Source organism: Pan troglodytes, chromosome 4 (assembly GCF_028858775.2).
Source record: "Pan troglodytes isolate AG18354 chromosome 4, NHGRI_mPanTro3-v2.0_pri, whole genome shotgun sequence".
Classification (NCBI taxonomy): Eukaryota; Metazoa; Chordata; class Mammalia; order Primates; family Hominidae; genus Pan; species Pan troglodytes.
The window spans coordinates 120,545,017-120,571,597 of record NC_072402.2 but is presented as its reverse complement, the minus strand read 5'-3'; the positions used below and the strand labels follow the sequence as shown (position 1 = coordinate 120,571,597).

The 26,581-nt window shown below is 39.3% G+C and overlaps 1 protein-coding gene and 1 pseudogene across 1 annotated transcript in view; both read right to left on the bottom strand.

The window, feature by feature from the left end:
* Positions 1-26,581, bottom strand: part of SNX2 (sorting nexin 2) — a 56,768-nt gene that overhangs the window by 16,653 nt on the left and 13,534 nt on the right. The window contains 6 exon segments of the mRNA NM_001280406.1: positions 4,351-4,429; positions 9,044-9,185; positions 10,531-10,574; positions 10,720-10,786; positions 12,789-12,952; positions 17,268-17,385. Coding sequence (NP_001267335.1) covers positions 4,351-4,429; positions 9,044-9,185; positions 10,531-10,574; positions 10,720-10,786; positions 12,789-12,952; positions 17,268-17,385 — 614 coding nt within the window.
* On the bottom strand, positions 16,424-16,563 carry LOC112209377 (small nucleolar RNA U13; annotated as a pseudogene).

The window sequence follows — 26,581 nt, the reverse complement described above, 5'->3', positions numbered from 1 at the left end:
GGAAGAAGACAGGAAAAGAGGTATGGGGAGAAATAGAAACACTGAAAAAAGACAGAAATAAAAGACAATGGAATTGATCAATATCACATCCAATAAGAGGTGCTCAGTAATTATTCTTCAAATTTACTTCAAGTTACTGATGAAAAATCACTCAAGGCTTTCAAATTCTTATTTACTTACCAGAAACAAAACAAAATAAAGTAGGTTATATAAAATGCTTGAGAGCAACAGAGTTACAAATATTTATCTTGCTTGAAACTAAAACACAAGCGCACATAATGGGAGAATAAAAAGGTAGAAAGAGCCTGGGTCTTGGATAACATTCACTTGTTCATTCAGCAAATACTTACTGAGCTCTTACTACCTATTAAGTACTGTTTTGAGTACTTGGAACACATCAGTGAGCAAAAGAGACTAAGATTCTTTCCCTGGTGAAGCTTACATTTTAGTACAAGATAGACAATAAACTATAAACATAATAAACATACAAATGATAAAGCATGTGACAAGGTGGCAAAAGCTATGGGAAAAAAAGACAGAACAATGGGGTAAATGGGACCAAGTATTTAAGATGTGGTTGGTGGCAATATAAATGGAATAGGTCAGAAGAAAGCCAATGACTGGAATAGGCTTCACTTGAAAGATGTTATTTGAACATACGAACTTGAACAAGGAAATGAGTTAGCTATGCAGATACCTAGGAACAAAGCATTCTAGGCAGAGGGAGCAGGCAGTTGAAAAGATTCTAAGGTAGGAAAATGCCTAGGGTGTTTGAGAAGCAGCAAAAGGTTAGTCTGGCCTAAAGCAGAGTGAGTGATCACGGAGGATATGAGATCAAATGGGTAACACAGTGAGGCGTGCAGGTCATATAAAGTCTTGTAGTCCATTAAAAGGACTCTGGCTTTTATTGAGTAAAATGGGGGCATGGGGCCAGGGTGGGGAGGGGTTAAAATGATCTGATTTATATTTTAGAATGACTACTGTAAAGTTCTGTATTAAAGTAGAAGTGCCAAGAATGGAATCAGGGACACCAATTAGGAGGCTACTGCAGTTAATTAACACCTTTGGACTCAGTCAGTAGACTGGTGAGAAAAGGTTGTATTATCAGATATCAGAAAGAAGCAATAGAATTTCCTAATGAATTAGATAATCCTGAACAGCTGCCTACTCCAAACTCTTTGATTTGAAAGAGTGGATTAATTAATCTACATTAACTGTTTAGGCCAGTTGGATTTTTAGATGCTTGAAATGAACACAATCCTGACACACTACATTTTATTTATTTATTTATTTATTTATTTATTTATTTATTTATTTAGAGACGGAGTCTCACTCTGTCGACAGGCTGGAACGCAGTGGCACAATCTTGGCTCACTGCAACCTCTGCCTCCTGGGTTCAAGCCTCCTGCCTCAGCCTCCCAAGTAGCTGTGACTACAGGCACGCGCCACCACACCCAGCCAATTTTTTGTATTTTTAGTAGAGACAGGGTTTCACCATGTTGGCCAGGATGGTCTTGATCTCTTGACCTCGTGATCCACCCACCTCAGCCTCCCAAAGTGCTGGGATTACAGGTGTGAGCCACCGCGCCCAGCCTCACACTTACACTTTAAAGACAAATGCATGTAATTAATTTACCTAAGGTCACACAGAAAAGTGTGGAGTATTAGCACAGGTTTCAACTGAAAAGGAACTATAAATCTTATACACTTATTATTATGCTCTAAATTTCTCATTTTGTATTTGCAGATGTGTATCCTTACCTATAAAATACACTCAATATGATCTAAAGATCTGAAGCACTCTCAAGAAAACCAAGCAAGTGATGTTAGGGCTACTCTTAATAGAAGCAGTCTCTGCTTACTTTACTGAGTGTGGCACAGGGGAATACTTGGGTATTTAACCACTCCTTTTCTCTTCCTAACCTTTAATACCAGATATTTATCCTTTCATTCAAGGTAGTCATCTGGATTATCTAAGTTTGAACGAATACGTAAATATCATACTACTAAATAAAATAATACAAAGAAAAATGCTTCCCTAACCCACCAGATCCACCTGGGTTGGGTATCCCACAGATGTACCTGTTTGATGTTTAACGTTTAAGAAATACCACAGAAAAGTCACTTTAGGAAAGCTGGCTATATGAAAGGGCAAGAAAAATGCAGTTTTAGAATCCTGTACAGATTAAAAAATAAATGTGTACAGGAAAATTAGCTTGGACAGAAGAATTAAGATTAGATTAAAAGAAACCATTCCAGTTCCTTTGCTTCTACACCTTTATGCCTATATTTTCTTCAGTGATTTTTTTTCTAATTGAAAATGAACTTTTCCCTCATACTATACTGTTTCTTTCTTTTTTTCACTATTGCAAATTCCACTATGGTACCATTTAACAAGTAGCATTTATCAGTAAAGAAAGTGTCTTTATACAAACAGGGTCAAGTTTCAATATCCCTTAAAACTCTCCTCAACATTTCATAGTACATGAAGGTATGGTAAGTACTATGCAGTGCAGTCAAGTTGGAAGAAACGTAAAGGTAGAATCAAATTATATGTCCTTGGTACAATAAATCTTCATTAAGTTCCTTATCAAGCATGCCATCTGAAATACTTCAAATTTACTCATAGAAAAATAAGACTTGAAAGGTCTCTCAAAGGGTCATGGTTACATTTTCAGGAAAGACTAAGCGAAATCAAGGCAGACCATTATCTACCTTTATTCTTAAAAATATTCAGTCTATGACCTCTCCTACAATAGAATCAATTCAAATGCCTAACCTAAACTTCTCTTGATGCAATTTAAATCCTTTTTCTGGGTAACTGCAGATTCTCACAGACATAATCCCATCTTTAAGCCTTCTCTAAGATTTTAAACTACATATTCTTTAGCTTTTCTTAATGTAAATTGTTCAAATCTAACTTCACTGTACCATTTTTCTTGAAATTTAAATAATTTACTACTGAAAACTAGAAATAAGTTGCCTTGAAATAGTTTAAAAAAATAATTTGTGACCTAGAGAAATAGATACCACCCCCAAGACCTGTGCTATTCACCCTAACCACTGATTTTAAGCCAGAGAAAAATAAAGAGCAAGCAAACAAAAAAACCAATGAAATTAGAAAGTTTCAAGCCTAGGTAATTACCAACTTGTGTCTTAAATGCTGGGCTTTAAGATAATTTATATTTGTTTTCTCACTTTGTCAGCATAGCAAGGAAGGAATAATTCTAAGATTATGGAAGTGTGGTTCTTCCCATCCTCCCATCTGTCCCCCTTTTAGTCTGCTTCAAGGAAGACAAGTCTTCAAAGCTATAGGAAATGTGTAGAGTCAAGTACTCTAAAGGAAAACAGAGCATATATATTAGTCTTTAAGTATAGCTGTCCCTCAGTACCAGTGGGGGACTGGTTCCAGGACATCCTATGGATACCAAAATCTGCAAATGTTCAAATCCCTGATAGAAAATGGTGTAGTGTTTGCATAATAACCTATGGACAGCCTCTCATATACTTTAAGTCATCTCTAGACTTATAATACCAAATATAATGGAAATACTATGAAAACAGTTGTTAAGCTGTATTGTTTAGACAATAATGACCAAAAATGTCTGTACATGTTTAGTATAGATGTAATTATTTTTTTCAAATATTTTCCATCCATAGTTAGTTGAATCCACAAATAAGGCACCCACAGATATGGAGGGTCACTGTATATAGTCAACTCAAGCAAAGACTAATACTTTTGTACATTCAAGTAAAAATCAATTACACAAACACAAGGGGGACACAAACTGTACTTCTCACTGTATTTAATAATGTTCTTACTAAGTAAAAACTCATCAGAAAAGTTAATTTAGATGAACTATAATTAGCTATACTATCCAACACAGTACATGAGTGTGGTATAACTTCCTAGAAACCTAAATAAGACCAAAGTGGGATTATTTGCATCCAAAAATTTTTATTTTTCCCCCCATTCACAACTTCCATGTTTTCCAAGTTTAGCAGTTTCTTAGTAACTCTTGGTGACTACCTATGATACAATTCTATCCCCAGCTAACTCATGTCTTTATATGTTTTCTATTATATGCTCCTGCTTGTAGCATATAATAGAAAAACAAGTGTTATTTTGTTAGACTATTGATGAGGATTAATAAAAATTATACAGAACAATTATACAGTACTTTGTTGAAAGAAGTAATTTTCTTAAAAAAGTTTAAGGAGTCTTAAAAGCCACCAAGTGGTACTTTGGAAAAAATTTAATCATTAAAACACAGTTTTGCCATATAATGGAATTACATTTATATTAAGGTACAAACATGAGAGTAATAAAATATAGCTGTCTAGAATTACCTTTCAAGAGCTGCTCTCCGTTTTTCTACAAACTCAGTGGATGATGAGTCTTCTTTACCCACTTTGACCTTGGTCATCCCTTTGAAGAAGTTGAATGAGATTCATGATGACTTTATATTGCTGTGAAAGTCTTTCATAATCATTTCTTCATAATTTAAAATACACTCAAAATTTGAACTTAACAGCCCTAAACTTGTAACTGGTATCTTATCTAAAAAGCAAAAACGTTTTGAGGAATTAAATCTCATGATACGTTAACATCTTTACTTGGTAAATACTTAAAACATGAGAGAACAGATAAAATGTTTATAGTTTTCTGACCCATACTGCTTTTGTTTACAGAAAAGCTTACATCAAAAAGATCCCTTATCTGTTGTATTTTATACTCCTGGTAAATTAAAATGTGTTTCTAACCCAATATACATAATGGAATTTCAAATCAATAAATTTAAGCTCAATTAACATTTTCATTTCTCATGAGCAATAATTAAAATTCTTTACTTTGGGATGACAAAAATAAAAGTAAATGTAATCCATGAATTTGTTATGTTTTCCCTCCTGCAGATTCTAAGAGCATGTTCTTATTTACTTATCACAGCTGGTTTTACAATGATTGAAAGAAAAAGCTCTTTCACAGAGTCATTTATAACTTCAGATTTAAAAAATAAGTCATGTTAATTACTTCTGTAAGGGCAATTTAATTTCAGACTGCAGATTTTTCTCTTTTATTCTCCTGTTCTTTTTCCTTTCAAAAATGTATTCTGTGGAAACAAGGTATTGATATATGCTACAACATGAAAGAACCGTGAACATATGATGCTAAGTGGAAGGAATTTGTCACACAAAAAAAATCATCTACTGCATGATCCTTTTTACATGAAATGTCCAGAATAGGTAAATACTTAGAGAAAGAAACTAAATTAGTGACTGCCTAGGGCTGGGGAAAATGAGGACATTAGGGGATGATGGCTAAGGGATCCCAGATTCCATTTTGGGGTAATAAAAATATTCTAAAATTGACTGTGGTAATGTATGCACAACTCTTAATATATTAAAAGCCAGTGAACTGGATACCCTTTTTTTTTTCTTTTTCAAAACACGGTCTCACTCTGTCACCTAGGCTGGAGTGCAGTGGCATGATCACGGTTCACTGCAGCCCCTATATCCCAGGCTCAAGCAATCCTGAGTAGCTGGGACCACCAGCACGCACCACCACACCCAGCTAATTTTTTGTAGAGACAAGATTTTGCTGTGTTGCCCAGGCTGGTCTCAAACCCCTGAGCTCAAACAATCCAACTGCCTCAGCCTCCCAAAGTGCTAGGATTACAGGCATGTGCTACCACACCCAACCTAGACACTTTAAATGGATGAATTATATGGTATGTAAATTATATTCCAATAAAGCCTTTTAAAAATGGACTATGTAAAATCACACAATTCTTCAGTTTGGTACATCTTCAGTTTGGCACATTAACTTATTAATCACCTATTAATGTTTTGTTTAAAATTCCAATGGAATACAATGGCTTGAAAAGGAAAATAAGACACCTAAAACTACAACTACCTCTGACTGAACTACCGGAATTGGGATGTGAATTGTTTCACAAACTCTATTTCTCTGAAAAAAAATCTCACCACTGGGTAGTTCTTCACTGAAGTTAAAAACCTTCTATCCATTCTACTTTTTAGAGGTAATTGTTAAGGGACATTGTGACCAATAAATAAATAAATAAATAAAACCCCAAACAACCTACCGTAACTAGTTAACTTTTAATACTTTTCAACTTTGTTGTTCTAACAGTTTAAATGGAATAGTGTTCTTAGGTCAACTAAGGTCCTACCAAAGTAGAGAGTTACGTGCTAATGAAGACTCTCCCTTCAGTGGCAATTATAAAGCTTCCCAGCAAAGAGGAGAAGTTATGACTCTTTTTCCATGCTCCCTGCTATAAGTGTAAGTTACTTGAAAACCACCAGCTATGTAATTAGAAGTTCAAAGATTAATTTGTCACCCACCTTTAATAATTATTCAAGACTTCACCATACTTTGAAGAAATTGTTTTGCTTGGCTTCATATTACTATTTGACTACATTTATTTTTTTCCTGATAACTTCTCTATATATAAACTGTATTATATGTAGTTGCCTGAAATCCTTTTTGGAATGGTGGGCTGTGTGTGTGTGTGCGCGCGCGTGTGTGTGTATATATATACACACACGCACACACACACATATATAAAAGTTTTAAACAGGCCAGACGCAGTGGCTCACGCCTGTAATCCCAGCATTTTGGGAGGCTGAGGCGGGCGAATCATGAGGTCAGGAGATCAAGACCATCCTGGCTAACATGGTGAAACCCCATCTCTACTAAAAATACAAAAAATTAGCTGGGCGTGGTGGCGGGCGCCTGTAGTCCCAGCTACTCAGGAGGCTGAGGCAGGAGAATAGCATGAACCCGGGAGACAGAGCTTGCAGTGAGCCAAGATAGCACCACTGCACTCCAGCCTGGGCAACAGAGCGAGACTCCATCTCAAGAAAAAGCAAAAAAGTTTTAAACAATTTAATCCACATTAAATGTATTTCAGTTGGGTGTGGTGACTCATGCCTGTCATTTCAACACTTTGGATTGAACCATCCCTATAGAACCATCCCTGTAGATTTCAACACTTTGGATTGAACCATCCCTACAAAGGGGTCTTGAAAGACCAAAAAGTTAAAGAACCACTAAACTCAATTTTTGAATTTAAAAAAAGAAAGAATATAACAAATTCATCTAAATACATTAGGTTCTGAAACTGTAAAGGGTACCAATAACATTGCTTTATAAACCTAATGTTTAAAAAAGTAAAAACAATAATTTAAAAATCAGCAAAATTTGGCTGAGCATGGTGGCTCCAGTCTGTAATCCCACCACTTTGGGAGGCCAGATGAGAGGACTGCTTGGGGCCAGGAGTTTGAGACCAGCTTGGGGGGAAAAAAAAAATCAGCAAAATTCTTTTTTTTTTTTTTTTTTTTTTTTTTTGAGATGGAGTCTCGCTCTTCTGCCCAGCCTGGAGTGCAATGGCACAATCTTGGCTCACTGCAACCTCTGCCTCCCCAGTTCAAGCAATTCTCCCATCTCAGCCTCCCAAGTAGCTGGGATTACAGGCAGGAGCCACCACGCCTGGCTAATTTTTGTATTTTTGTAGAGACAGGGTTTCACCGTGTTGGCCAGGCTGGTCTCGAACTCCTGACCTCAGGTGATCCGCCCATCTCGGTCTCCCAAAGTGCTGAGATTACAGGCATGAGCCACCATGATGGAGCCGAGCTCACACCACTGCACTCCAGCCTGGGCAGCAAAGCGAGACTCCGTCTCAAAAAACAAAAAAACTTTCAGATTAATCTAAGTATAAAGAAAAGTAATGGTAGTGCTCACTTCAGCAGCACATATACTAAAACTGTGAACAATACAGAGAAGATAATTACTTTAAAGGAAAAAAAAGAAAAAGGTAAATAAAAACCTATGACTGAAAAAGCATTGAATAAAATACTACAAAATTTTGAGATGACAGATGTCTTTTAATGGTAGGCCTATGGAGGTTTCCTCCTCTTTTGTAATTTTCGGCAGTTTCTTAACTAAGTCTTTATTGCTTATGGAAGTACAAATGTGGCCGGGCACAGTGGCTCACGTCTAATCCCAGCACTTTGGGAGGCCAAAGCAGGCAGATCACAAGGTCAGGAGTTCAAGACCAGACAGGCCAATATGGTGAAACCCCGTCTATACTAAAGATACAAAAAGGATTAGCCAGGCATGGTGGTGTGTGCCTGCAGTCCTAGCTACTCGGAAGGCTGGGGCAGGGGAATCACTTGAACCCAGGAGGCGGAGGTTGCAGTGAGCCAAGATTGCACCACTGCACTCCAGCCTGGATGACAGAGTGAGACTCCATCTCAAAAAAAAAAAAAAAGTAGAAATGTTTTTAAACTTTAAATTGAGGTACGAAATGAACTAAGATGAATTTAAATAGCTCTTATACGAGCCAAGGCTAGTGAGGGTCTAACACCTCCATCCCTTAGAAAAATGTTAACATATTAATAATATTAAGTATTCTCTGATTGTGACTCAGTAAAATGGTAATCTAATGACCCTAAAAGGTTAGGGCTTCCAACTGCTTTTAACTTCATAAATTTCAACCCAATTTTTTTTTTGAGATGGAGTCTCACTCTGTTGCCCAGGTGTGATCTCAGCTCACTGCAACCTTCGCCTTCTGAGTTCAAGTGATTCTCCTGCCTCAGCCCACCGAGTAGCTGGAATTACAGGCACGTGCCACCATGCCTGGCTAATTTTTGTATTTTACTAGAGACAGGGGTTTCACCATGTTGGCTAGGCTGGTCTTGAACTCCTAACCTCAAGTGATCTTCCTACCCTGGCCTCCCTAAGTGCTGGGATTACAGGTGTGAGCCACCACACACGGCCTCAACCCAATATTTAACATTACTGTATTACATAAACAAAAATCCTCAAGTGTTAGAAAATAAAACTATTACCAATACATTCTTCAATCCATGCATGATCAGTATAAATGAAATATTTAAATTCAGTTATCTCTACACATTATAAAATGTTGACAGTGAATGATTAAGAAATCCACAAATCTATACAGTTAAAACTGAACTAGTAACAGTAACAAAAATTAATTTTTGAAAAATTTGTGCTTACCTACTATACTCTTTTCTGGAGCTGGTGGCACAATATAACCAACATGTAAATATTTGCTTGCTAATTTGCTGTGCAAACCAAGAAAGTCGCTGAATCTTCTTTTCACTGAAAATTCACTCTTACTGAACATGGAAAGAGATGTCTACAAGTGAAGAAGAGGTATTTCAAATTTTGAATAGCAAGCAATTATTCCACAAGTTAATGTTATACATAATTGTGAACACATACATGTATCTACTTTGCAAAAGAATGCAGAGTATCTAACTAATGTGGTATATAGGTTTCCAACTAAAAAAACCCTAAACCATAGATGTATTTTACAGAATCTTAATAGGACAAAAAAGTATTTGCCTTATTCTATCTTAACTGATCTTATTCACTCTATTTATGCTAATAATTCTTAAATCTTTACATCTGGCCCAGATATCTTTCAAAGCTTCAGTCCAATATATCCAAATACCCCTCCACTTAAATCTCACCAGCACTTCAAACTTACCCTATTTCCCCCTGCTGGAACATAAGTTCTATAAGATGCCACCCTTGTCTGTATTGTTTACTACTATACCCCAGTGCTTGCAACAAAGCTTGACACCATGGTAGGTGTTTAATGAATATTTATCCAATGAATTAACAACTGTCATCCTCATCCTCACTGTGTTCCTGCCCGTGTTGCCTTTCTCCATGGATCACTCTCACAGCTGCAAAGTCCCTCTAGTCAATAACCTAGGCATCCTTCTCCTTCCTCACCCATTACATCCAAGTCCTGTCAATTCTATCGCCTACATAACTCAAGAAGCCACTTATTTTGCTCATCTCCAGAACCATTTTCTTAGTATAAAGTATTACTGCTTACAGCTAGAATTGCTGTGACAGACACGCTCTTTTAATATTTAAAGGCATACAATCCTTTTATCATTGCAGTGTCCCTTTAACTGGAAATCCTGACCTCTACTTTGACCCTCCCAATTCATACTGAGGCCAAAGAAATATTTCTAAAACAAAAACCTAATTGTGCCACACTCTTCTTTGAACTTCTTTAATGGCTCTCCATTATACTCAGCATGAAGCCAAACTCCTTAAAATGTGGCTGCTCATAATACACAAAGGCTTACTGCCGAACATTTCAATCATGCATCACTTCTTGGAGATTCTAGAAAGCACAATGCTTTCTTCACTTTTGGCTTTTGCACAAGCAAATTCCTCACCTGGCACAAGCGTTCTTCTTCTTCCCCCCCTCCTCCCCATCATTTCCCTCACCTATGTCTTGGCTTAGGCATCCAGAGGTCTAAATCAGGTCCCATCCTGCATACTCTCACTGAACACTACATATCAAACCACTCACAACTCATTGTACCTACTTCTTGGCAATCTTTATTAGGTGGTAACCTTTATAAAGACAGGGATCACTTCTACCTTAATCATAGCCATATCCTCATACTACACATAATGAGGGCTCGATAGTTTTTTTAAAAGCACAAAAAGCTCACCTTTGTTGTTACTCTATATGCCATATAGGCATTCATGCCATCACCTGCAAAAAAAGTCAAACACTACTATTAAAATCACATGCATAAAAATAAAACTCATTTAATACTATACTGATGTATGAAGAAAAACCATACAAAACCAACAAACTAATAAAAAATAAATACAAAATATAATAAGTATTGACTCACCAACTTTTTCTGGATCTGATACACCAATTTCTATGTCAAAAATGTCTCCATTTGCTGCTTCTTCAATCTAGAAAGTATAAATTATTTTTTGGCATTAAAAATTATAATTTAAATTATTGTCATGACACTAATTTTTATCATCTATTTTCTGTAAGAGTCAATGTCACAACAAATAATTTAGCCACCCAGCACTTCATTTTTGAAAAACAATAAAAACTTTCACATTTCCTGACTTTATAAATAAAATACACACACACACACACACACACACACACACGAAAAAGACCATTTGGAGAAGTAACAATTTTTTTTTTTTTTTTAAAAGAGTCTTGCTCTGCTGCCCAGGCAGGAGTGCAGTGGCTCAATCTCAGCTCACTGCAACCTCCACCTCCTGGGTTTAAGCAATTCTCATGCCTCGGCCTCTCAAGTAGCTGGGATTACAGGTGTCTGCCACCACACCCAGGTGATTTTTGTATTTTTACTAGAGACGGGGTTTCACCATGTTGGCCAGGCTGGTTTTGAACTCCTGACCTCAGGTGATCTGCCCACCTCGGTCTCCCAAAGTGCTGGGATTACAGGCGTGAACCACTGCGCCCAGCCCAAAATCTCATGTTAACTCCTCAGATGTAGAAAAAATGTTTTAGTCTTTTTGTACAAATATTGTGGAATTTTTTGTTCTATATACTGAATCTTCAGATTCAGATTATTAAAAAATTACCTCCTTAATTAATTTTAATACTAGCATTTTTCAAAGTTCTATCTCTACCCTTTAATACCAAGGAGGTAAGTAGTCATTACTTTTACCAGTAGAACCTTACTTACCAGCAGAAGTGATTATACTGAAAAGCAACTTTAGTATCAAGATTTCTCTAATTATCTAATAAACACATGTTCTTCTGGACGCGAAGGAAAGCACTATAAACCTCAGTGAAAAAGCAGTAAGTGGGAAAAATGACAACCCTATGTTGAGACTTCAGAGAAGCCCTTGTAAATGCCATTAAAAATAAGCAATCCAAACATTAGCTCTGCAGGAAAGCTTTGTTATTCTCAAGCACAAAGTTCAGAGATTATTCAACTTTGCAAAATTTTCAAGGCAATTATTAATAGTCTAACACTATCTAAATGGAAAGTGTTTTGAACCATAATTGTTTTATTTCAAGGTTGTCTTCCTGTACAGATATTTTTAAAGTAAAACTTTTAAAAATCATTACATAAAAGGTATATAAATTTTAAGTGTACAGTTCAATAAACCTTTACAAAGTGAACACGTTTGTAACCAGAACCTAAATCAGAAATAAGCATCATCACTACAGCTCAGGAGGCCCTCTTTTGCTTCCCCTCCAGTTACTACCCATTCTTTACCTGCCAACATAACCATACCCTGACATCTAGCACTGTACCTTAGTTTTATCTGTTTTTAAAGTTCATATATTAGGATTATGTAAGTATTCTTTTATGTCTTACTTATTTCCCTTAATATTATGTTTGCGAGATTGTTCATATTTTTTATGTGGTTGTTACTTAATCATGGTCATTTTAACGACATATTTCCATGAATGACTTTTAAATACATAATTTTGCCATTAAAATAATCTCCGTATAATTTTTCTTTTCCAAATTCACCTTGTCAGAAATTACTGCCAAATCATGAGAATGTACCTTTAACTGATATACATCCTCCCTTCTTTTTCAATATCAACCTTTAAGTATTAACAGTATTTATTACAAATTTTATCAAATAAATTTACTCAAAATATCACTTTACTGTGATTAAGTTTTCAAAGCACTTTTATGTATCATCTGACCAACAGAGAAACCCTAGGAAATGCACACTATTATCATAAAATCAGAAATGACAAACTCCTTCACTTAACAAGGTAAATGATATGCCCAGGTCACTGGGTAGAGTGGGGGAAGATAGAAGCCAGATTCCATAACTTATTTAGTCCAATATTCTTTTCCCAAAATGTCTGAAAGGCTTTGATTAGAAATGACTAACAGCAGAGTGATGTTGGGTGGGGAAAAAAGGTATATATTTACATATTAATTTAGAATACATTTTCCTGTACCTCTTCCCTGGATCTATCAAAGATCACGGGAGCAGACATACTCTTTGATTCAATTCTAGGAGCAATGAGTGTAGTAGGAGTGACAGGTGTGACTGCAGGAGAAGGTTCCGAGGATAGGATAGGTTCCCTTTCAGGGCTGTCCAAAGAAACTTCTTCTGTGGCTTCTAGACATAGATTAAACAAGTTAGTTAAGAACACTGGCAAGCAAACCCCCAATATTCTACATAGCAGTTAATGGATTATAAAAAATATTTTTATATTACCCACAAATATAAAAATAATGTCATTTAAAAATAATTATCACAAAGGAATTTTATGCACCCTTATTTATCACAACTTTAAAACCAACTGTAACTTTGTTGGTTTTAGAAAGAATCCTATTAAGTTAGCTTAATTACACTAGTGGTAGGGATCAGGCTGAAAGAAAAGCAATGATGCAGATGATTCCACATTCATGTTTGGATTTGTAACAACTTATACTTGTGGTAACTTACCTTTCAAATATTTATTTACACTAATATTATGATTATTTTATACATATAAAGACAAATTTTATGGTGGAAGTCTGTCCACAACTATTTTAACTTGGATTAAAAACTGGTTAGGAAAAGCTACAAAGTTAGTAATATAAAGCAATTAATTGCTAAAGATTACTGGATATTAATTAGTTGGATACACAAATATGACACAAAACAAATAGGTGTTTAGGTTTTAAATTAAAATGCCCACTCACTTGAAAAATCTAATACTAATAATTTTTAAAAATCAAACCAAATCAATAAACTGAATGTCTACAGGCTACATAACATTGTGCTAAGTGCAACAGAAAAACACACAAAAATGTAAAATATCATACCTGCCCTCAGAGAGTTTATAATTTAGTTGGGGAAAACAAGACATAAGCATGTGGGATGTTAAATAATAATAAAAGACTTAAATAATACCCAGGCAAACAATGAAAAGAATGTTACAAGACATTTAATTGCTACATGAGCTACAGAACAAACACTACAATTTGAGTTGAGCCGGGAGACAAAAATCAAGAACAGTTTACAAAATGGATCTGAGAAGACTGAAATGGGTAGAGAAAAAATGAAGAAAGAATTCCATGATAATGGAATAATAGCATATGCAGAAAGCAGAGCCAGGAAAGGGAAAATCACAATTGGTGGCCATAATGTAAACTACAACTTTGCTGGTTTGTAGAATTGATACTAGGAAAGGAAGGCAGGACCTCAAGGAAAACACAGGACCAGGCCAGTGGTTTCTAACCTGAGGTCCTTAGATTCTTAGAGGTTCAAGATGGTGGTAATGATAGTCAGTGAACCATTTTAATTTTAATACCTCAAGGTATAGCAGTAATAGCATATTTACCTGAAATAAGGTTATACATGTCAACATTTTATCAAGCTATTCTTACTGGTTATCTCATGTTGATGAGATCCTTACTTGGTATAGATGATCTCTTCACTTTTTCATATAAAAAGCGAAAATGATCAATAACTAAAAATCTTTCAAACTATGGTAACCAGAGGAAGGAAAATGGACTATGTATGTTGAAACAGGCTATAGATAAGCCTACGGTAACAAAATAAAAGCTTATATGCAATTCAGGCTGTGATGATTGCTGGTATTTATTACTCTTTTTGTAAAGAAATGAAACCAATGAGTAATATGATAAAGTAAAAAAAAAAAAGCAGTATATCAAAGCTACAAGTGTGAGATATTTACAACAATAAGCAAAACAACAAGCACCAAACAAAACAAAAACCCCAGAATCTGAAAGAGGCACTGTTATTTGGCAACAGACCCACAGGCAAAATATTGTGAGAGATAGTAACTTTATTGAGAAATCAGTACGGATAAAGTCATTTAAACTTTTTAATCACATTTTACTTTACTGATACTGAGTTTTGTGTTATTTACACTAACAGGCTGCTTCATTCAAAAATTGTAGGATTTAGATTCAACATATATATATAATCTGTCTTAAATTTTCTTCATGACACCTTTTAGCTTAAGTAAACCAATATATTACAAATTCATAAGGTTTAATTTAAAGCAGACCTAAAGGAGGGAAAACAGGAAGATGCTTCATAGGTGCTAACTGTAAAGATTAATTTTTCCTTGGAGACATACTTTGAGACATGTATGAACTGATTATGTCAATGTCACTACAGCAATATCTATATTCTCTCCTCTGGTATAGGAGGGACAAATCGAGTATAGGTTTCTCATTACTGGACAATAGTTTTCACCATCCCAGTAACATACGCTGCTCCCTATTATAGTTTCCTAGAACCATACTCCTCCAAAGAAGGAGGAATGCTACACCTGTTAAAATGTATTATAAATAAGAACCAAGTGTAATACTCATTCATTCATACAAAAATGATCAGATTAGGTCTTCAGTCACTTAATGATGTCATTATGAAATACAGCTGAGTTTAAGATGAAAGCTAAAGCATAAAAAAATGTTTCTATTTTTGGGTTAACAAAGGAGACAGATGACTATGTTTATTGTTCTTTAGTTCCCATCTCTCTCTTTTTTTAAAACAAACACTGATATTCACCATATTTGATTCACAGAATTTAGTATAGACTGCTAGGTAGAATAAAACACTATGAAGATTTTTCTGGCTGGGCTTAGTGGCTCACGCCTGTAATCCCAATACTTTGGGAGACCCAGGTGGGAGGACTGTTTGAGGCCAGGAGTTCAAGACCAGCCTGGGCAACATAGCAAGATCCCATCTCAAAAAAACATGAGTAAATTAGCCAGGTATAGTGGCACATGTCTGAAGTCTTAGCTACTTGAGAAGCAAGGGTTGGAGAATTGTTTGTGCCCAAGAGTTCAAAGCTGCTGTGAGCTATGATGGCATGGCTATACTCCAGCTTGGGTGACAGAGTGAGACCTGTCTAAAAACTGTTTTTTTTTTCTAACCAAGCTAAGTGGGCAAATATCATTGTATAGTCCTCACTTGGCTAACTCTTTGATCAGCTGTGCATACTGTTAAGAAAAAAAAAACTTTGCATGTACACAAACACACACAGACACAGTTCTGTTGTTACAGTAAGGTTTAAACATACTCATCTACACAGAAATCTGAGACTATAGGGTGAAGGAGTCTTTAAAAAAATGGATAATTTAAAACCTCTATGTATGACCCTATACCATTAAAGGAATACACAGAATTTTAGATTAGTACTTGTTAAGTAGAGAAAGAACTTGTGTCATCTTTTAGCATAAGATACAAATACCATGAAACAACTTTGAAAGATTGCCTGGAAAAAAGTCCATGAAAGGACACAATAACAAATACTGAAATATTACAACTTTGGTTAACGGTGATTTTGACTCTAAGTTGTTAGGTGGCTTAAAATTTTAAAAAGAGAACATGACTGGTATTTGGTATCATATTTTTAATTTTGTGACATAATAAAATATGTGAATTCATCTCCAGTGACAACTTCTCATGGTATGAATCAAGGTGTAAATTATATGGATTTTTGTGATGGAGGATTGTTGTCTTCAAACATGTTTGTACAAAAACACAGAATGGTTTGAATATTGAACCACTATGAAAGATGAGAACATAATTATTCATTTTTTATCTTTTTTTCTTTTTCCTTTTTCATGTGAGATGGGTAATGTGCCAATACTGTAGCAAGGTTTGAGGGAGGCAATCTCAAAGATTAGAGATTAATGTGAAGTCCCAACCTCATGAGTTAAAAATGTTTAGTGTGAAAATCCCAAGCTTATGAGCCACAAAAGAATCCATCCATATTAAGTTTTAACTCAATGAAAGCCAGTTCAGGTAAATTAGGCTATTAAATACACAAAATAAAATTTACCATTTTCATTTTTTGTGTCATTAATTTTAAGGAAGATGTTGCTTTTTAATATTAAAACATTAATTTTAATTTTAAAGCAGATAATTGTTAAAGAGAGTCCTTCTTAAGTTAGGATGAACTACACCAAATCCTGCCCCTGTATCAAAAACAAATTCCTTAAGCATCAATTTATTCACCTAAAAGTGGGTCAAATGGAACAGATGGTAAATAGTACAGCAATTTATTAAAACGGCTTTCAAACATAAATATAGAATAATTTTTAAATCCATAGTTTAATTTTGCTTTGGGACAACTTCTAAGCAATAAAAAAGTATGATCACTGCTATTTCTCAAAGTATGAACATCACGATGATTAGTCTTTTGCATCTAAATACTGCCCCCAATCAAATTATAATATACAATTTATTCTCAAATGCTTACAGCCAGAAAGAACCACATTTTTGCTTCTCTGGACAGTCCACATTTTTCATAGAGTGATGTGACTGGAAATTCCCCATCCTTCTAAGTTGTTACAAGAGCTGCCACTAACACTTTACACAGAATTTCAGTTTTGTTTTAGATAGTTTCTATCTAATAGAAAATATACTGCAATTGACCATTATTAAAAAATAAATACATGACAATTACCTGCAAAAAGATCTTCTCTGTCATCATCTAATACAACTTCTGCGGGTTTTGGGCCATTGGAGTTTGCACTAATATCTTCTGCAGGAAGACTAGCTGGTTCTGGAGATGATGGACTTGACTGTTAAAAAAGAACAATAACAGGTAATGGATTGGCATGTTTACCTGTTGTAATTCTGTCACCATGTACTACAGAAATAGAACATTCTCTTGAAAAGAATGGAGGAAAGAACAAGAACAGCTATTTATATATCCTCCTCTGAGAGTAAGAATGAACTAATAACACACTTTTAACTCATCATCTTTCTTAACAAAAAGTCACTTAAGATTTAAAAAAGAAAACCTTTTTTTTCTTTTTATTTTTGAGACAGGGTCTCACTCTATGGCCCAGGCTGGAGTGTAGCGATGTGAGCTTGGTCACTGCAGCCTTGACCTCCCAGGCTCAAATGATCCTTCCACCTCAGCCTCCAGGGTAGCTGGGACTAAAAATGCACGTCACCACACCTGGTTATTTACTTATTTATTTATTTTTTTGTAGAGATGGGGTTTCACCATGTTGCCCAGCTTGAACTCCTGAGCTCAAGTGATCCTCCCACTTCAGCCTCCCAAAGTGCCGGGATTACAGGTGTGTGCCAACGCCCCTGGCCAGAAAACCTTCTCTAGTCATCCTTTTTGGAGGTACTAGTTTGTCATACTGAGTTATAATTAACAAAAACCAAATTTAATATTTTACAGTCATATACAATAGAACCAAAACTACATCATGTCCTTGATTTTCAAAAATCCCTAATTTTGTTTTTGTTATTGCCATGTTTGTTTGTTTTTTTTTCCTGGTGGGGGCAGATATGCCCAAACACCAAAATTCCACGTGACTCAACAGATCCTGAAAACATGTTGCATGTCCAAGAAGTTCAAAGCACTGTTTTACTGTAAGAGGAAAACTTACTACTAGTTGAATTAAGACCAATTATTCTAAAATTTCTATCGCTTCAAACTAAAAATGTGACCTCTCAAGACATTTATATTTCATCTAAGCTAATGACTATTCTTGTTTTTTTTTGTTTGTTTGTTTGTTTTGAGACACAGTCTCATTCTATTGCCCAGGCTGGAGTGCAATGGTGCAATCTTGGCTCACTGCAACCTCCACCTCCTGGGTTCAAGTGATTCTGCTGCCTCAGCCTCCCAAATAACTGGGATTACAGGCATGCACCACCATGCCTGGCTAATTTTTGTATTTTTAGTAGAGACAGGGTTTCACCATGTTGGTCAGGCTGGTCTCGAACTCCTGACCTCAGGTGATCCACCCGCCTCAGCCTCCCAAAGTGCTGGGATCACAGGAATGAGCCACTCTTGTACTTCTTTAACCCTAACGTATAATGAGTAACACACAATGAAACCTAGATTGTGTAGCTTTTATCTTTATTATGGTTTTCGTATTACAATAGTTAAAACCAGGTCTTTTTTTTTTTTTTTTTTTTGAGACAGAATTTTGCTCTTCTTGCCCAGGCTGGAGTGCAATGGCGTGATCTCAGCTCACTGCAACCTCTGCTTCCTGGGTTCAAGCGATTCTTCTGCCTCAGCCTCCCAAGTAGCTGGGATTACAGGTGCCCGCCATCACACCCAGCTAATTTTTTTTTGTATTTTTAGTAGAGATGGGGTTCACCATGTTGGCCAGGCTGGTCTCGAACTCCTGACCTCAGGTGATCCGCCCGCCTTGGCCTCCCAAAGTGCTGGGATTATAGGCGTGAGCCACTGTGCCTGGCCAAAACTAGGTCTTTTAAAAACCTTTTTATTGAAGTATAACACAAAAAAACTGTATATATCAAAAGTGTACAGCTAGATAGTTTCAAAAACTCAACATACCTATGCAAATGCACTTGGATCATGAAAGACCATTACCATCAAACCTAGAAGTTCCACTTATGCTCCCTCCCATTCTTTACCATACGGGCTTCTACCAGTATGGATCAATTATTCCTATTTTTGCTCTTCATAAAATAGAGCCATATGGTATTTATTTTTTGTGTTTGGTTTTTGGCCCTAATGTTACTATGTATGTAAAATTCTTCCATATTGTTCTGTGTAGTAGTAGACCACTCATTATCATAAGTGTATAATATTTCATTGTGTGAATACCATACTTGAACCACTCTAGTGTTAATAAGCACTTAGATGTTTATCAATTTTTTACTATTAATACTATCAATAGTGCTGCTATGAATTTTCTAGTTCATCTTTTAGTGAACATGTAAACAAATGTTTGTATAAACCTAAGAATGGAATAGCTGGCTTACAGGGTAGATGAATGTTCAGCTTTAGAAGTTATTAGTAAACAATCTTCTAAAGTGGTTGTATAATTTTACACTCCCACCAGCGGCATATGAAACTTTGTTGTTCCAATTCTTTGCCAACATTTTGATATATTCCATTTTTTTCACTTTCGCTACTCTAGCATGTAGAGTATGTATCATTGTGTTCTGAATTTGCATTTCCATGATAAGTAATGATGGTGAGCAATTTTTCATATGTTTAAAGGGAATTTAGATATCCTTTTGTGAAGAGTCTCTTCAAATATTTTGTTCATTTTTCTATTGTTCCTATCGATTTGCAGAAGTTCCTTATATATTCTGGATAAAAATTCTTTGTCAGATATGTATTAATAATTTAGTCCCCCAACCTTTAGCTTACCTTTTTACTTTCTTAATGGTAGATTTTGCAATAGAATTTCTTAATTAAAGGCAAATTGTATCAATATTTTCTTGTATAGTTACTAAGCAATTTTTTTTTTTTTTTTTGAGATGAAGTTTCACTCTTGTTGCCCAGGCTGGGGTGCAATGGCACGATCTCGGCTCACTGTAACCTCCACCTCCCGGGTTCAAGCGATTCTCCTGCCTCAGCCTCCCAAGTAGCCGGGACCACAGGCACCCGCCACCACACCCAGCTAATTTTTTTTGTATTTTTAGTAGAGAAGGGGTTTCACCATGTTGGTGAGGCTGATCTTGAAATCCTGACCTCAGGTGATCCACCCGCCTCAGCCTCCCAAAGTGTTGGGATTACAGGCGTGAGCCACCACACCCAACAGTTACTAAGCATTTTGTAGGATCAATAGTCTTTTGATGCCACTCCTAATTAATAAGATTTTCTCATCAGCTTTTTAAGTAAACTACCCTCAATGGCACAAAAATATCTCTTTAGAACATTCAAAAGTAGTTTCAAACTCTTATAGGAAAATTTAAAGAGGCTTTCTTTTCTCTCGAGAACTAATTCTTAAAGTCCCAAATTCTCACAAAAGTGGGCCTCTCTTTAACTTAGCAACTTTCACTTGAAGGAATTTAAAGAACAAGTTTGTGTATTATTTCCTCTGAAAGTACTCCTGACAACCTTAACTGTAACTCTAGAAGAGTCTGATTGGGTGATTGGCCTATATACTTCCATAGAGTACCTACTTGTGTCATAATTTCTCTTACCACATTATAAGTATTATCTGTTTTATAGACTGCATGCTGTACATAGAAAGGAAGAGTATCTCATCTTGTTCACTACTCTTTACTCAGTATCTGGCAGTAAAACACTCAATGACTATCATTTAACTGAGTTTTAAGAAAATAATGATGGATATGTCAAAGAATTAACCACAAGTTTGTCAATCAGATGTTCTATATTACTATAAAAATTGAGGGCCAGGTGCAGTGGCTTACGCCTGTAATCCCAGCACTCTGGGAGGCCAAGGCAGGTGGATCACCTGAGGTCAGGAGTTCGAGACCAGCCTGACCAACATGGAAAAATCTCGTCTCTACTAAAAATACAACATTAGGCTGGGCGCGGTGGCTCATGCCTATAATCCCAGCACTTTGGGAGGCCAAGGCAGGCGTACCACTTGAGGTCAAGAGTTCGAGACCAGCCTGGCCAATGTGGTGAAACCCCGTCTCTACTAAAAATACAAAAATTAGCCGGGCGTGGTGGCAGGCGCCTGTAATCCCAGCTACCCAGGAGGCTGAGGCAGGAGAATCTTTGGAACCCGGGAGGCAGAGGCTGCAGTGAGCTGATACTGCGCCACTACACTCCAGCCTGGGCGACAGGGCAAGACTCCATCTCAAAAAAAAAGTAGCTGGGCATGGTGGCACATGTCTGTAATCCCAGCTATTCAGGAGGCTGAGGCAAGAGAATTGCTCGAACCCGGGAGGCGGAGGTTGTGGTGAGCCAAGATCATGCCATCGCACTCTAGCCTGGGCAACAAGAACGAAACTCCTCTCAAAAAAAAAAAAAAAAAAAATTGAAATAGCCTATAGTGCATCCACCTAAAAATATGGAAGAGTGGCTCCAATATCTATTAATGATATAAACTTTCAGTAAACTAGTAATAGAGGATATCCTGATAAAGAATATCTACAAAAAGCCTACAACTAACATCATACTTAATGGTGAGAAATTTGAAGCTTTCCCAGTAAGATCAGGAACAAGACAAGGTTGTCCCCTTTTACCACTTCTTTTCAACATCATACTGAAAGTTCTAGCTGCATGCAAAAAGACAAGAAAAGGAAGTAAAAGGCAGAAAGACTGGGAAGAAGAAACAACTGCTTTTCTTGGTAGGTGACCCAATTCAGAAATCCAGATATTTTCCCAAAGTCCTACTTCTCTCTTACCACCCACATCTTCCATAACTAGCCAATTCCCCTGTCTTCTACCCTTTCTCTCACTTATATGTATTTCTGCTGCGACAACCCAAAACCATTTTTTTTCTGCCCAACCAAAGTGAACTGTCTTACTATCTTCCTCCCCCACTTCTGACATTAGGTTATAAATGACTGTGGCTTCCATCTTGGTTGGTCTTGTGCTTACCCTTTCTCTTTGACCACTCATTGGGAAAAATGGGTTGTCAGATGCTGAGCAGTCTATAGAGAGGTCACGTGGCAAGGATATGAAGGTTCCTCTTAATGGCCATGAGAGTGAGCTTAGAAGTGGATCCTCCTCGGCCAGGCACGGTGGCTCACGCCTGTAATCTCAGCACTTTGGGAGGCTGAGGTGGGTGGATCACCTGAGGTCAGAAGTTCAAGACCAGCCTGGCCAACATGGAGAAACCCCATCTCTTTTAAATATACAAAAAAATTAGCCAGGGATAGTGGCGCATACCTGTAGTCCCAGCTACTTGGGAGGCTGAGGCAGGAGGATAGCTTGAAACCAGGAGGCGGAGGTTGCAGTGAGCTGAGATCGCACCACTGCACTCCAACCTGGGCAACAGAGTAAGACTCTTTGAGAAAAAAAAAAAAGTGGATCCTCCTCAGCTGTCAGATGACTGCAGCACTGGCTGAAATCCTGACTACAATTGTATGAGAGACCTTGGATGAGAATACCTAGCTAGCTAAGCTGCTCCTGGATTTCCAGCCCTTAAAAACTGTGATATAATGTTTATTATTTTAAGTTGCTAATGTGTCACACAGCAACAGATAACTCATACAAGTGGTAAGCCAACTAGAGCCTCTCTCTCTGATTATAACTAAAGCCTATAGATAAAATTAAAAAGGTACTTGAGGAATCTAAAAAGTAAACAAATTCTGACAGATCATAAAAGGTAGAGAGTCTATTCCTTTCCTCTTTTCTCTAATAGTTTTGTCCTGAAAGTGGGCCTCAGTCACAGACCTGTGCAATGGTATAGAGACAGAGACAGCTAAACTCTGGTAGAAATCTCATCTTTATGGCCAGATGAATCAGACAAAGGGATCATATGAGCTAAGGAGTATGTGTATATGAATAAATCCCTGGTTTTTTCCCCCTCTTTTCTCTTGCTGATTTGCTGAAAGCAAGTCCCAGGCATGGAGCTGCACTACAGGAGCTACAGCACAGGTAGATAAAACACCAAAAGAAACCTCATCTTTCGGGCTAGAGGAAGTGTGTGTGTGTGTGTGTGTGTGTGTGTCTGTGTGTGTGTGTGTGTGTGTGTGTGTGTGTAAGTGTGTGTGTGGTGGGGAAGGTGGGGCGGTCTTGTAAACTGAAGAATGTGGGGAAAATCCCAGAGAAAAAACTGGAGAAGGGGATCCCCTAATTCTGTGAATGAATGTGTGCAAATCTCAGGGTCAACCCTGAGCAGCACATGTGTAGCCAAACAGCACAGCAATTCTCACAGACTGGAAAACTCAATTGATACTTAGGTCACTGTCAAAGTCCCAGACTAAGACCTGAGTGGTGCCTGCATGAGACAGACCTGAAGAGGCAAAAGCTTTGAAAACTGAACTGAGATTAGAACCACTGCCCACAGAAGGCAAAACAGAAATTTGGAATCTGAACCTAAGCAAATTGATTGCCTGACCAAACAAAAAAATAAACAAAAAATCCCAATAGTCTCCAGAGGATTATAACAGGATGCAGAGCCTACACAATATAACATTTGGGATGTTTAAGATATAGTCCAAAATTATTTGTCATAAAGAGTCCAAAAAATGTGATCAAATAAGAGAAAAGACAATCAACAGATGTCAACCTAGAAATAACCCAGATGTTGAATGCATTATTTTTTAAAACTTTTAAAAGCATTTCTAACTATGTTGTATGAAGTAAAGGTAAACATATTTGAAGTGAATGAAATGACAGCTCTCAGCAAAGAAACAGAAGCTGCTGCAAAAAAAGAAAGCTGCTACAAAAAGAAGAAAGAAAACAAAATGTTAGAACTGAAAAAAAAAATTACCTGAAACAAAAAATTCACATAAGCTCAATAACAGAATGAGCTGTTACCGAAGAGAATAATGGGTTGTTATTGTTACTGAAGAGCAAAGTGTTAGTGCAACTGAAAATAAATCCATAGAAAATATCCGATCTGAATAACAAAGATAACTTCTCCTGAGAAAAGAAGTTGAAAAAATGAACAAAGCCTCAAGGACCTATGGGACAATACTAAAATGTTCCAGAAGGAAGGATGAAAGATTGCTGCAGAAGTATTTAAAGAAACAGTAGCTGAAATTTCCCGAATTTGGTGAACGATATAAATTTACAGATTCAAGAAGCCTGGCAAACCTCATTGAGGCTAAAACAAAGAATACTATGCCTACACACATTAGATTCAAACTGCTGAAAATGGAAGCTATAGGGAAAAAATATAAGCAGCTAGAGAAAAACAACATATTTTTACAGGGGAATACCAATTCAAACAACTGTGGATTTCTCATCAGAAATCACAAAGGCTACAAAACAGTGGAATAACACTCTCAAAGTGTTGAAAGACCTATTGATGCAGAAACCTATGAACAGTGAAAATATCCTCCAGGATCGAAGGTGAAATAAAGTTTTCAGATGAAGTACAAATTAAGAATATTCATTACCGACAGTTATATTCAGAGAAGGACTGTGTGGTAGATAGAGCTCCCTCTCCCCTCTCCCCTCCCCCCTCTCCCCTCCCCCCTCCCCCCTCTCCCCTCTCCCCTCTTTCCACGGTCTCCCTCTGATGCCGAGCTGAAGCTGGACGGTACTGCTGCCATCTCAGCTCACTGCAACCTCCCTGCCCGATTCTCCTGCCTCAGCCTGCCGAGTGCCTGCGATTGCAGGCGTGCGCCGCCACGCCTGACTGGTTTTCGTATTTTTTTGGTGGAGACGGGGTTTCGATGTGTCGGCTGGGCTGGTCTCCAGCTCCTAACCGCGAGTGATCCGCCAGCCTCGGCCTCCCGAGGTGCCGGGATTGCAGACGGAGTCTCGTTAACTCAGTGCTCAATGGCGCCCAGGCTGGAGTGCAGTGGCGTGATCTCGGCTCGCTACAACCACCTCCCAGCCGCCTGCCTTGGCCTCCCTAAGTGCCGAGATTGCAGCCTCTGCCTGGCAGCCACCCCGTCTGGGAAGTGAGGAGCGTCTCCGCCTGACTGACCATCGTCTGGGATGTGAGGAGCCCCTCTGCCTGGCTGCCCAGTCTGGAAAGTGAGGAGCGTCTCTGCCCGGCCGCCATCCCATCTAGGAAGTGAGGAGCGCCTCTTCCCGGCCGCCATCACATCTAGGAAGTGAGAAGCGTCTCTGCCCGGCCGCCCATCGTCTGAGATGTGGGGAGCACCTCTGCCCTGCCGCCCCGTCCGGGATGTGAGGAGTGTCTCTGCCCGGCTGCCCTGTCTGAGAAGTGAGGAGACCCTCTGCCTGGCAACCGCCCCATCTGAGAAGTGAGGAGCCCCTCCGCCCGGCAGCCACCCCATCTGAGAAGTGAGGAGCGTCCTCCCTCCTCGTCTGGGAGGGAGGTGGGGGGGTCAGCCCCCCGCCCGGCCAGCCGCCCCGTCCGGGAGGTGAGGGGCACCTCTGCCCGGCCGCCCCTACCGGGAAGTGAGGAGCCCCTCTGCCCGGCCAGCCGCCTCGTCCGGGAGGGAGGTGGGGGGGTCAGCCCCCCGCCTGGCCAGCCGCCCCGTCCGGGAGGCGAGGGGTGCCTCTGCCCGGCCGCCCCTACTGGGAAGTGAGGAGCCCCTCTGCCCGGCCAGCCGCCCCGTCCGGGAGGGAGGTGGGGGGGTCAGCCCCCCTCCCGGCCAGCCGCCCCGTCCGGGAGGGAGGTGGGGGGGATCAGCCCCCCGCCTGGCCAGCCACCCCGTCCGGGAGGGAGGTGGGGGGATCAGCCCCCTGCCCGGCCAGCCGCCCTGTCCAGGAGGTGGGGGGGGCGCCTCTGCCCGGCCGCCCCTACTGGGAAGTGAGGAGCCCCTCTGCCCGGCCAGCCGCTCTGTCTGGGAGGGAGGTGGGGGGGTCAGCCCCCGGCCCGGCCAGCCGCCCCGTCTGGGAGGGAGGTGGGGGGGTTAGCCCCCCGCCTGGCCAGCCGCCCCATCCGGGAGGTGAGGGGCGCCTCTGCCCGGCCGCCCCTTCTGGGAAGGGAGGAGCCCCTCTGCCCGGCCAGCCACCCCGTCCGGGAGGGAGGTGGGGGGGTCAGCCCCCCGCCCGGCCAGCCACCCCGTCCGGGAGGGAGGTGGGGGGATCAGCCCCCCGCCCGGCCAGCCACCCTGTCCGGGAGGTGAGGGGCGCCTCTGCCCGGCCGCCCCTACCGGGAAGTGAGGAGCCCCTCTGCCCGGCCAGCCGCCCCCTCCGGGAGGGAGGTGGGGGGGTCAGCCCCCCGCCGGGCCAGCCGCCCCGTCGGGGAAGTGAGGGGCGCCTCTGCCCGGCCGCCCCTACTGGGAAGTGAGGAGCCCCTCTGCCCGGCCAGCCGCCCTGTCCGGGAGGGAGGTGGGGGGTCAGCCCCCCGCCCGGCCAGCCGCCCCGTCCGGGAGGGAGGTGGGGGGGGTCAGCCCCCCGCCCGGCCAGCCGCCCCGTCCGGGAGGTGAGGGGCGCTTCTGCCCAGCCGCCCCTACTGGGAAGTGAGGAGCTCCTCTGCCCGG